Source organism: Fonsecaea pedrosoi, assembly GCF_000835455.1.
Source record: "Fonsecaea pedrosoi CBS 271.37 unplaced genomic scaffold supercont1.7, whole genome shotgun sequence".
NCBI classification, from domain to species: Eukaryota; Fungi; Ascomycota; class Eurotiomycetes; order Chaetothyriales; family Herpotrichiellaceae; genus Fonsecaea; species Fonsecaea pedrosoi.
The window spans coordinates 2,903,034-2,914,873 of record NW_013550609.1 but is presented as its reverse complement, the minus strand read 5'-3'; the positions used below and the strand labels follow the sequence as shown (position 1 = coordinate 2,914,873).

Sequence of the window (11,840 nt, the reverse complement as noted above, 5' to 3'; positions counted from 1 at the left end):
GTATGTATAGGACGGACAACAAGAGGGCTTCACCATGGCGAGATACCCCAAGGAAATCGACTGAGCGTTTGGACACTGGGAGTTCGTCACGACTTGGACTTTAACCGGGACGAGAACAACTTGAATAGATGACAGTAAATCGTAGTCAACGACAAGCCTAGTTGTGTATTGCTTGTCATTGCCTGACCCGCATCTATGTCCACATTTTGGTCTATAGTCATGTATAATCAAGGCTGTCTCGGCCCCAAGGTTTACCCTACATCATGCCCAAATCAAGTCTTTGACCAGACACAGAGTCCGATGCCGCCACATACCAAGACCATCCCCAGCCAGGTGTCTCTCGAAATGAGTTTGCCCTCTGCATACCATTCTCCCAACACGGTGAATAGAAACGCCAGAGAATTGGTGATGGGCACTGTTAGAGACAATTCTGTATGTACCGGTCAGCCGTTGAAGATCGACATGGTCTGTCGCTCAAAGACAATAACAGCTCGCAATAGTGTCCAAACACCGTGTACATACCGGCTTGGCCAACCAATAGGAAGAACCAAACACTTCCGGTCAGATTCAGAAGCAAAGGAACAGCATAGGTCGGGGTTCTCAAGAGGCCCAAGACGGTGAAGAAGGCTTTGGCCACCTGCCGCGAGATCCAGGATCGGTTCGGGTCAGTGATGGAAGGGTGGGACGGCGCGGTGTAGTTGACGGCGGCTTTGCGGATGAACGGTGTAGTGAAGCCCCAGCAGATGCCGACAAGGAGGAATGAGAGGATGTAGTTGAAGGGAGAAGGCGTCGGAGACCCCGGGTCGGTCGTAGACGAAGACATTGGCTGAGCACTTGGAGGGTCTGGGATGTACTTCAGTGATAATTAGAGGGACAGACATTCGAAAGGGGAAGCTAGCTTTCGCATGATGCTTGGGAAATTGAACGAGGCACGTGCAAGGCTCCAATTGCAGGTCGCAGTCAATGATCAACCGCAGATCGTGTACGGTGAGGTATTACATCACTTTCTGAAAACGGTAACCGCAGCCGCAATCTCCAGCCATGCTCGTTTACTTGACATCTCTCAACCATTGAGTTTATGATCATCATCAGGCACCCTGCACTGAGCTGAAATGATTGTCCCAGCGCGCCCTATCATGTCCTGCCTTACTACGCCGCACACGTGTGGCTCGCTAACGCCTCTCTCGATCGGCGGATGCGTACCTTACAAGCGTCAAGGTCGAATCTTAAATACCAGGTCGTCAGCTCCTATCCAGCCATAGCCAAACTCATCTTCATTCTACAGGGAGGCACTTAGAATGGAAGCTAGAGACGGTCTTGTGGGCAAGTCTACAAACAATGGTCAATTCGCTGGTATGCGCCCAGACGCGGTCAAGGCGCCACGCCCCTAAGGTTCGCACGGGGTGTGTCACCTGTAAAGCGAGGAAGATTCGATGTGACGAAACGAAGCCAAGCTGCAAGAGGTGTACGTCGACAGGACGTCGATGCGATGGCTATGTCGCCCTAAGACCTCTCCTCTTCGAAATCCCGCAAGACAAAGACGAACGCTGGGGTTTCTACTATTTTCGTGACAGAACTTCGAAGCAGCTGCTCAGCTTCGCCAATCACGATTTCTGGAGTCGCCTCGTCCTTCAAGCTGGCTATTTCCGTGGTGTTGTCAGACATGCGCTGGTTGCAATTGCCTCCTATCATGAGAGTGTCGACCATCCTGACAAGTTTCGACAGTTGGATCGCCACCGCTTCGCCCTTTTGCAGTATAACAAAGCAATCAAGAGCCTTTTCGATGCGGGAAGTCACACCCACGTGGAAGATATTCTGCTGGCGTCAATCCTGTTCACCTTTTTTGAAAACATTCGCGGGTTGTTATCAAATGCTCTGGTTCATCTAAATGCAGGCTTGCGAGTCCTTTCCGAATGGCAATCCTCGGACGGATCTGAAACTATACTCAAGCCATCTGGCGGACTTATTGAGGAGCATCTGAAACCTATCCTAAAGCATCTCCAGAACACAGCTGCCACTTTGATGCCGATGCGACCAGATCAGCCTAAGATGTCCCAGACTGATCTGCCAGAGTCTTTTCAATCCTTAAAAGAAAGCCACTTCTATTTCGAAAAGCTTGTCCACGGTCTATGCAGCAGCCTTCAACACGTCCACGAGCGGAACGCGTGGCCATATTGTGATTCCGGCATAATTCAACAAGGAAGAACACGTCTACGGACATGGCATGAGTCGTTCACAAAGTTTCTTAGCGAGGGGAGCCATAGAAGCTGCAATTGCACCATTCCTTCATCTTCTTTCCACTTTGATATTGGAACCTGCTATCTGCAGATGCAGTTTGGGGCCACCATAATACGACTGGAGTCGACGATATCTCGATCGGAAATGGTGTTTGACAACCATTTACCCAAATTCCAAGTTCTACTCGACCTGACCACACGACTTGCGGATATGCTCGATATGGAAGTGGCAGCTGGTGCTGATACTTGTCTCGGCTTCACTGTAGAATACCTTGCGGTGGCAGGCTTTATTGCTTTGCGTTGCCGAGACCCTGTCATCCGCAGGGGCGCAATTCGTTTGATGCGGCTTCGCTCTAGGACTGAAGGCATCTGGCAAAGCGCCGTGGCAGCAGACCTGGCAGAATTTATCATGACCCGTGAAGAGTCCGAGAGTACTATGAACCATCCCCGCAGGTGTCACGATACCCCCGAAGAAAGTCGGCTTCAGCTTCTCTCATCCAATTTTCTGTCCTATGAAGAGAAAAGCAAGACCTTCCAGATGTGAGCCAACATGCACGTTGCTAACTTTAATACCTCACTAACGATGGCAGTGCTCACGGGGTCTCGTCCCCTGATATAATCAAGATCAGGGTTATCCGATCTGGACTAGAGCCGACAGTCCAAGGGTTTCGGATTTTCTGGATTGACCGACGCTCGGGGCATAGCATTGCTATGCTCGCAAACTGCACTCCCAGTGACGCCTCAGGTCTCTTTCCTCAAACCATCGAAGCCGAGTCGAATCTTTGGCGAGAGATTGACGGTCCGAAATGGGCTGAGTATCTCGAAAGATCTGCCGCATCCCATATTTGTGGCAATGTCAAAGGGATCCAGGGAGGCCACCAGTAAACGATGGAGAATAGCTGGAGATATGCCGAAACCACCACCTACAGAACATAATTGCCTGCCACCCGCCAGCTGCTTTGCTGGACAATTTCTAGCTCTGAACCTTGAAGATCTCTCAGCGTATTTGTGTTGATTCTAGACCGCAATTGAGATGCGCGCGTTTGGATTGATCCTCAAACAACACCATCGAGATCAGATCAAGTCAGCAGTGAATCCTTGCGAAGGGCATCAGCCATGCATATACCGAGTACTCTGGTGATCATGTAGGATCCACCGTAACCGCCATGGTTGGATCACGTGAAAAGTTCTCCACCATACAAAAGTCGCGAGGCTGGGCGGGGCGGGGGCAAGGCTGGACTTTGGGCAACACGTTGGCCTGCAACTTGGAGCAATAACAAGTCCATTTCTGTCGTGGTGATGAATAATTGATTGCCGCAAATGACTTGTATTTGTTCTTCTCCATCCAAGTCTTACAATGGCGGAAACACTGATTCAACATTGGGTGGCAAAGCAGGGATGATCCAGGCCCCCAATTTCCCAGCCTCGTCAACCCTCCATGTGGCTGGGAGTCCAATCTCCAAAAATTGTCTCAGAGGACTCGACCTGCAAACGCCGACCCAAGGCAAAATGCTCTAGACCTGACTTTCTATTCACAAGTGCTACTGTCTGTCCGTCTGTCTGTCTGGCCCCTTGTCTTTTTGTCCAGACTATATCGTAAAAATCCCACATCACCAAAGGTCGACTCACTGATTGACACCAAACTTCATCGCGTCCCCTCCAACTCAAACCTACTCAGTTATCTCGTACAATGCCTACGATCCTCACTCCGCAAGGATGGGTCAAAGTCGCACCACCACCCCCTCGTAAACGACCTGTGAACCACGACCCAAAGGCCGTCTTTCGAGGACCGCTGGCATACCTAGCCTGCCAGAGCAAACCTCCTCCCCTCAACATTGGCGGTGGTGGGAACGTCAAAGGCAGGGCGGAATTCCCCTATGATCTGAGTGCGAGCCCGGAGAAATTGAGACGGCAGGGGGAGGTGAATGCGCGCTCGAAGGCGGACAGGAGTGTTTCTGCTCCGGTCATGCATGGCGGTTTGCATCCCCGAGACGACGATTACGACGAGTACGACGACGAGGTCGAGGATATTCCCGCACCGGAGGTCCAGAGGCGTCGGCCGCGGACGCCAAAGTCGATAGAGCAACCAAAGCCCAAATCGAGGTCGAGTCCACAGTCCCAGTCGTCGAGATCATCTCAACACCACAGTCACCACCATAACGACCGTCCCGAGCACCGTTCCCATACCAGCTCGCACTCCCGCGCACCATCCAGTCCCAGCTCGAGTTCGACTTCGAGCTCAGGCGCGAGCTCCAGATCAAGCGCTCCGAGCTCGCGCTCCAGCGCCTCGAGCGTGTCCAGCGCACACTCGACAAAGTCCTACCACCGACCCGCCCCGCCAGGGCACAGCAGACGCCCATCCGTGCCCGCAGCCGCGCCAGCAGCCAACCCGTACTACTCGATGCCTCGATACGACCACTACCCAGCGCCGCCGGGTTCGATGCCTATGCCCATGCCTATTCCTATGCATGTGCCGATGCCTATGCCAGCGGTGCCGGCGGCGCAACCAGTCTCGTCTGGCAAAGGCAGTGGCAGCGCAAGGAGCCTGTCGTATAGCTGGTATAATGCCACCACGCCGTTGAAGCTGTGAGAGACTCCTTTCCGTCCTGCGGTCTCTCTGTTGGGTGTTCCTATTTTTATCTCCCTCCCTCTTGACTACCGGGTATTTATGAATAGGAATGGGTCTGGATCTGGGTCTTCTTATGGGATCTCTCTCTCTGTGTGTAACTAGATAATTAGCTTTTCCAATGCAATGGTTTTCTCCATCCATCCATCTATCTATCTGTTGGACTTCTGTGTGAGTTGTCAGGGAAGGACCAACTAGACGAGCCAGATCAGGTTAAGTAGACAGGTGCCCTGGGCGATAGGGCCCATGATGGTATACTCGGTATACCCCTGCATACCACGTACTCGTACCTATCGAGTCCATACCTTAGGTACCACAAGACAAGGCACGGACCAATGAATCAGGTGAGACGAGATGCGATGAATGAGCATTTCACCCCGGTATTGTTTCACATTTCAGTACGAGGTGCTCGCTAATTTACATTACGGGGTGCTTTTGTTTGCGTTCGATCTGCGGATATGAATATAGATATAGACATGGACATGGGCTGTATATTATACGAGGACAACCAAACAATCAAGCCGTGGCCCGTGGCAACACAGTCGGCTTGCCTCCCTTATAGATTGTTTGCTTGTCGTCCCGGTTATTGTTCTACATGGCGATAGTCCTCCTCCTTAATAATGCTCGGAGTGCTGACGACAGAAAGCTTTTCAAGGTATGAGATTGATTTGGATTTTCCATGTCATTTATCCGACTCCATCAACGTGCGTAAATATGTACTTGGAATATTCCAAACTGTGCATGAATCCATCTCTCTTAAAGTCCCTTTTCCTCCGTAACGTAGACTCGTGGATATATATGTAAGCAAGAAACCAACCCCAATTCATCAAAACCAGCCCTTCCATATGTGTGGGTATACCGTCGTTGCGCTCGTCAATGCCAAAGTCCCGCCCTCTTCTCGTCCCTCATTGCGTAGTCATGTAAACATTGTCAATATTTCGCCATCTCTCCGACAAGATAACAGAATATTCCGCGGGGCTCAATCAGATCGTCTCTCATTCTCGCGTCAGTCTTCCACGACCACAATCTTCTGCGCCCTCCTCGTATGTCTCACAGTTCTGACCTGCCTGACAGGCGGGGGTCTGACAAAGGTCTTTTGCGTCTTTGTGACCATAACCCGCGTTCCCGGGTAGTTCCCTCCGCCGACAAAAGTGAGATTCGCAGCAGGTCTGCGCGGGTAAGGGTCGATGACAACCACAGGCGGTTTGCGCCGCCGTGAGTGACTGGACGATGACGAGGAGGAGGATGAGGATCCCGCATAGTATCGTCGGGGCCGGTAGCTGCGGAACCAGCAGATACACAGAAGGACGAGTAAGAGAACGCCGAAGAAGGCGCCGAGCACAATGCCGCCCACAACGCCCGGGGCCAGGCCCTGATGGTCGTGGTCATCGACGACAATGACACCCGCGGGCGTCGTTTCGATAGGGATCAAGCTGGTCGTGGTAGGGGTGACAACGATAGGCGTCGGACACCACGATGAGGAAGAGGTAACTACCCATTCACAGGCACAGTCCGTCGTCGCGGTATAGCTCGTAATCCATCCAGATTGTGTCGACCAACTTGTCGCCCATTCCTCATAGGATGATGTGGTCCATTCTTGCGCGGGAGTCGATGTGCTCCAGACCTGCTGCGTGACGCTCGTCCAGCTTTCCCACTCAGTCTGCGCAGTTGTCGTTTGCACGACGGCCGACCACTCCGATTGCGGGTCTGGCGACCTCTGCTGGATCAATGGCATGGGGACGGAGGAAAATGAGGGCGAGGGAATCGATGGGCGATTGGATGATGTTCACGGGGTCGAAATTGCATCTGCGCAAGGACACAGCATTGGGAGGTGTGAGCTGCGTAAAGGTGTCTGAGGAAAGGAAACAAAGCACTTGCAAACCTGCAGTCCAAGCTCCTCGGGGGTGGGATTGGTACCGAGTGGTTTGGGTAAGTAGTTGGACTGGATCAAGAGCTGACGAACGCACGGACTTTTGAGACACACTTGCATGCATGATGCATGTCGGCCATGCGTGGGCATATGATGAATTCTCTTCCTCTCACCACTACGCATGACGATGGCGGCGGCGTGTGCACCAGCCTCCTATGTTTTCTCTGAGAGGGGAGTGCTGTTTTTGATCAAATGCAGGCGGCTGGAAGCTTTTTAGGGAAGGAGGGGCAGGGATTGTGCCTTGTCGGCGGGGCTTCAAGCTGATGCCGGGAGCAAATCGGCGGGAGAGGGGCAGGGGCTGCAGTTGAAGCTTCTTATAGGTGGGGGGCAACAGTAATGGTAGGCATGGCCATCGGCTTGGAAGGCTCCGCACAGCGGGGACGGGATGGCGGGGCTTCGGTAGGCGTGGCGTGGTAGGGCTAGTGGTCTTGCCTGAACCCTTTGCCGACTATTGCCAATTAACCAAGTTAAGGCCTAGAAGCTCGTCCCAGAACTATTATGTATCAGGCTTGCCAAGGTAGAGGTACATGTACAAAGTCTAGTTCCATTGGGGCACCTGCGACATCTCCTCATCCTCAGCCTCAGCCTCAGCGGCCTGCATGCCATTTCATGTTCTACTGTAAGGCTGCCGAATGATAAAACACCACATACAAAGTACCATCCCTCATGCAGTTGGCTCAGTTGCACACGTCACTTCATGTCGTGTCACTGTGAAAGTCTGAAACCATTCGTCCTTTGATTCAGCCTGGCTGGCGAACGCGTGTGGAAGCTCTTTAACCCCCATCCTATGCTTGTTGCGCACGCAGGATGTTAATATCGTAGTGTGACCTGTAAGTTTCTTCAGTCTGCCTCTCTCCTCTTGAATCGCGTCTTTTGCTATGCCGTTTGGTGCCGCAGCCATGGATATTGCCTACGAAAGGTATGTTTATCGACGCATGATCTCCCTCGCCGGCTTTGATTTCTCATGCTTGACAGCTTTGTCGATTCGGAACCTTTTAAATTCCTCGTCGGTCCAACTGCAAAACCTTTCTACATGCATGGCGGACTTGCTACAAAGCTGTCTGACCCCATGGCCGCCCTGCTTGGAGGAGGCATGGTGGAAGCAAAGAATCGATATGCAGTGCTCAAGGATGCGGATGAAGACACTTTTGTTCGCGTCATCCAATTTGCCTATACGGGCGACTATGCTGTCGCCGAGCCAAAGTCAGATAGCGTTCCCTCCACAGCAGACAATGACGATGATATCCCTCCAGAAGCACCTGAAGAAACAGTCTCCTATGAGGACTATTCAGCCGCAGAGCCTGCTCAAAGTTGGGACTTCCCGAGCGGGGGTTTCTCCCGCAAGAAGAAAGGCAGAAAGAATAACGCCTTCTTCGCAGAAGCCTTCGAAGACCCAGGTTCTCTGAATGAGAGGTCAAAGGGTAAACAGGCGTGGGACTCTTTCAAGACCAAAGCACACTTAAAGGAAACTATGTGCTGGGACCCGGAAGTCAATGAAGACCAACATCAGAATTACACATCTGTCTTTCTGTGCCACGCCAAATTGTACACCTTTGCCGACCAGTATCTCATTGAGCCGCTTCGGGAACTTGTCCTACAGAAGCTCCGACTCACCTTGTCAAGATTCAAGCTGCATCAACAGCGGGTCGGCGACGTTGTCGAGTTATTGAAGTACACCTATGCCAACACTCCGTGTCGTGACCCGAAGATTGACCAATTGCGCGATCTGATCTCTGACTATCTGGTCTGCCACATTGAGAAGATTGTACACCACGAGGAATTCTTCAAGTTGCTTGATAATGGTGACGTGGCAAAGGACTTCCTTCCCAAGCTGGTGGCACTACGGTTGGACTGAGACAGGAATGGCTAGTTATCATGACGGGTAAAAGGGGGAAAGGGGAAAAGGGTTCTCGACAGCTTTCCAACAAGAGACAAACATTGACCAGAGGCACCTCCATCAACGGGAGAGAATCCAATAACCCACATTCATGCTTGTGATACCTGTTGCGCGGGCCTCGGACCTCACGTAGCATTCAGCCAACTTTCCCCACACCGCCGCCCTGTAATGAAACGCGAGTCTCGATCATACCATCTAGATGAGGTATATTTGAGTGGTCCCCTCTGGTCAAAATTATCATTGTGCCTGCCCTGCCCAGTGGTAATTCTGATGATTTCCTCCCATTTCCCAATTCCACAACAGTGATTGGATTGAGCACATTCACAACGTTCGGGAACACTATATATTTTGTAACTTGAAATGGAACCTTAACAAAGAAAAAAGAGAGAGAGAGAGAGACCTTATCCCTTCACTGACCACGCGTGACGCCAGGGCCTTCTTTGCAGACTAAAATCATGCACTATCCACATCGCCACCCAGAAACCCAGTTGGGACGCTGTAAGGGTCGGCAATTGGATCTCTCTTGACAGGCGGGGCGTAGACGGTCACAAACGTATTGCTGGAATGGCCCGGCAAGATTCCAGTGCGCAAGAAGCGCTTCGCGATCGCGGTCGAGGATTGAGCGGGCACTATCGAAAACGAAGGGCCCGGTTAGTTCTCCCTGACCAAGGGGAAACGCTGGGCAATAGACGACACTTACGGTTGAATGATACATGGTCATCGCCATGCCGAACAACCAGATGACCATTCGGAATGTCGGGCATTGTCAGCGTGGTCCATTCTGTTGGTGCGCTGTATCATGTGAAGCAAGTTTGTCAGAAGATTGCCTTTGGAGCTATAATGTTTTGCGCCTGAATCAGAACCTACCTGCCATCGAAATCCGCCGTGACGACCAGCATGGGGATTTCCGTACGGATTGGTACCAATGGCGCTGTGTCGAACGGCCAAGCTGAGCAAGCAAGCTGGACTGTGTCAGTGTCTAGTTCAAAACCACCCATTGGTAGTGACAAAACTGACTTGTGCTAACCAAGTTGTTGTTTGACCGAAGTTGTTGGTGTCAAGCTATCATCAATCTTGGTCAGCCCTTCGTCCTATAACTGAATCAAGCAGCTTGAGGCACAGTTCTTACCGCTAGACCAGCGTTCAAAGATTTTTGAAACTCAGAAAACGTGGTAGTCAAAGCTGTGTATCCGTCAGACCAGCTATAATTTATTCGCAGAAGGACACCCACGCACGAGAGTCACCGCACTCCAGAACATAAGCAACAATGCTCCCGGCCGTCAATGCTTGTTGGGGCAAAGTGTCTAAGGCGCTGATATTCATCGACAGCGCGGCAATCAAGTCAATAATCTGAGGAAAGTCGGGCTGATCTTGGAGCAGCCCGGTGATAGTTGCTTGAATGGCCCAGACAAGGTCGACAGATGAGTTGGAGGCTGTCTTAATGATTTCACGGTATGCCTGACAAATGTTAGTGAATAATCCTGTTAGACACAATCTCCGGAGACTATGGCGCCCACTTCTGGAACACTGCCTTTGCCTGCACCACTGAAGGGGCACGACGAGTTTTTCTGGCAATATGCATCTGCTCTCAGTAAGACCCGATTTGCGGCCGCCATCTCATTTTCGGCTTGCTGAGCAGGACACTGCAAAGTGGTTATTAGTTGTCAACGCAAGCTACAAACCTGGTGCACTTACAACTCCGTGCGGCACCACCGCGTCCAGCACAAAGCGGCCCACAGAATCAGGATATGTTTGAGCGAATTGTAAAGCTCGATAACTCCCACTGTGGTCACCTGCAGTTAGTTGGAGTCGTCGCATCCAGGAGTACAATGGAGACTCGACTCACTAAGAAGCGCCGATAAAGTGGATTTTCTCATAGCCTAGGGCCTGACGGATCTGATTGTAGTCCTGAACAACCTCTCGTGTGCCGACATGCCCAACGATCCCCGGGGGCGAACTTGAATCGACCCACGACTGTATGGCGGCGGCAGCGATCTCTTTCGCAGTATTAAATTCATCCTGAGACGTCGGGCTTTTTTATTGTTATGCTTCGGACTCTCTCACAAAGGATAGGTGGAGGGACTCACTAGGGGTTGAACAAGGGTAGAACTGTGTCTAGCGAAACGTTCAGAGGATTGGAGCTGTAGGTGCCACGAATATCCATCACTAGAAGAAAAAATATCAGTTTCAGTTGAGTAGAAGTGGCCGGGGTTGAGTACTCATCAAGTCGTAGTCTATCAAGTCCGAGAAATCAGGAATGAATGGGGAGGTAATGTTGAGTGCAAGATTCCACGCGTGTACGACTGCATTATCCGAGCCACCTGGACAGCTTATATTGGGTCAACTTTGTTTGAAGACAGACAACCTTTCCGAGAATAGACCAACAAGAAGATAACGCCTTTTGGCTGAGCCGGTCGGTGCATAGCCAGGCCCAGAGTGATATTGTTGCTCTCGCTGAGTGGCTTGGAGTAATCCATTGGCACAACAAGCAGGCCGCATTTGAGCGTCGAGGGGAGGTGTTGAAGATCGACGCCGGTGGCATTGAAAACATCGCTCGGTGGAACGTGCTCGCTACAGTCGGTCCAGAGGATTTCTGGGTGGGCTACTGCCAAGGTAATGGAGAAGCAGAAGAGCGCAGTCGCCCATCCACAGAAGGTAGGCATTGTGAGACAAGGAGCCAAGGTTGGAGAACTGACATGAACAACGGTCCAAAGAATTTTATATCTTGTCAGTCCATAAGGCGACTACCCTTGTCCTGAGGAACAACAGAAACACTGTGTTAGAGCCGGTGAATGCGCGTCCCATCATCTCGGATGCGTACATTCTTCAGGTGAAGGCATTGCGAACAGTCCAATCGCGAGAAGGGATGTGCATAGGTCAATCTGCTTCAGTAACGGAGGGATGAAGCTGACTCGCCTCGAGTGTAAGGGATGCGGTGGAGTCAACCATTCCCGCTACTCGATATAAGTGAGGCATGTGAATACGCATGGTGTCGAGCGAATCTCGCGGAGAGTAGTAGCACGGGGCCGTGGCAGTCTGCGAAGATGCCTTTTCAAGTTGAGATCGACAATCTCAGTGCGTTGGCGTGGTACCTGAAAATAACCGACGAGGCTGCACCATAGAGGTGGTCTTTGTATGGAATGGCTCGGG

At 51.6% G+C, this 11,840-nt stretch overlaps 6 protein-coding genes across 6 annotated transcripts; 3 read left to right on the top strand and 3 right to left on the bottom strand.

The window, feature by feature from the left end:
- Positions 1-272: 272 nt before the first annotated feature.
- On the bottom strand, positions 273-823 carry Z517_11094 (uncharacterized protein; the record flags this gene model as incomplete). The annotated part of the gene is made up of 2 exons (XM_013424702.1): positions 273-430; positions 523-823. 2 exons carry the CDS (start codon positions 821-823, stop codon positions 273-275), a joined length of 459 nt encoding a protein of 152 aa, XP_013280156.1.
- Positions 824-1,338: 515 nt separating this feature from the next.
- Positions 1,339-2,781, top strand: Z517_11093 (uncharacterized protein; the record flags this gene model as incomplete). Its single annotated transcript, XM_013424701.1, has 1 exon — positions 1,339-2,781. One exon carries the CDS (start codon positions 1,339-1,341, stop codon positions 2,779-2,781), a length of 1,443 nt encoding a protein of 480 aa, XP_013280155.1.
- A 1,146-nt stretch (positions 2,782-3,927) lies between these two features.
- On the top strand, positions 3,928-4,827 carry Z517_11092 (uncharacterized protein; the record flags this gene model as incomplete). Its single annotated transcript, XM_013424700.1, has 1 exon — positions 3,928-4,827. The coding sequence occupies one exon, from the start codon at positions 3,928-3,930 to the stop codon at positions 4,825-4,827; it is 900 nt and encodes a 299-aa protein (XP_013280154.1).
- A 1,042-nt stretch (positions 4,828-5,869) lies between these two features.
- Z517_11091 (uncharacterized protein) lies at positions 5,870-6,598 on the bottom strand (the record flags this gene model as incomplete). Its single annotated transcript, XM_013424699.1, has 1 exon — positions 5,870-6,598. The coding sequence occupies one exon, from the start codon at positions 6,596-6,598 to the stop codon at positions 5,870-5,872; it is 729 nt and encodes a 242-aa protein (XP_013280153.1).
- A 1,094-nt stretch (positions 6,599-7,692) lies between these two features.
- Z517_11090 (uncharacterized protein) lies at positions 7,693-8,648 on the top strand (the record flags this gene model as incomplete). Its single annotated transcript, XM_013424698.1, has 2 exons — positions 7,693-7,712; positions 7,769-8,648. The coding sequence occupies 2 exons, from the start codon at positions 7,693-7,695 to the stop codon at positions 8,646-8,648; spliced, it is 900 nt and encodes a 299-aa protein (XP_013280152.1).
- A 495-nt stretch (positions 8,649-9,143) lies between these two features.
- On the bottom strand, positions 9,144-11,353 carry Z517_11089 (uncharacterized protein; the record flags this gene model as incomplete). Its single annotated transcript, XM_013424697.1, has 10 exons — positions 9,144-9,319; positions 9,391-9,482; positions 9,558-9,702; positions 9,926-10,148; positions 10,208-10,333; positions 10,386-10,473; positions 10,537-10,722; positions 10,778-10,856; positions 10,910-11,019; positions 11,076-11,353. The coding sequence occupies 10 exons, from the start codon at positions 11,351-11,353 to the stop codon at positions 9,144-9,146; spliced, it is 1,503 nt and encodes a 500-aa protein (XP_013280151.1).
- Between the last annotated feature and the right edge of the window lie 487 nt (positions 11,354-11,840).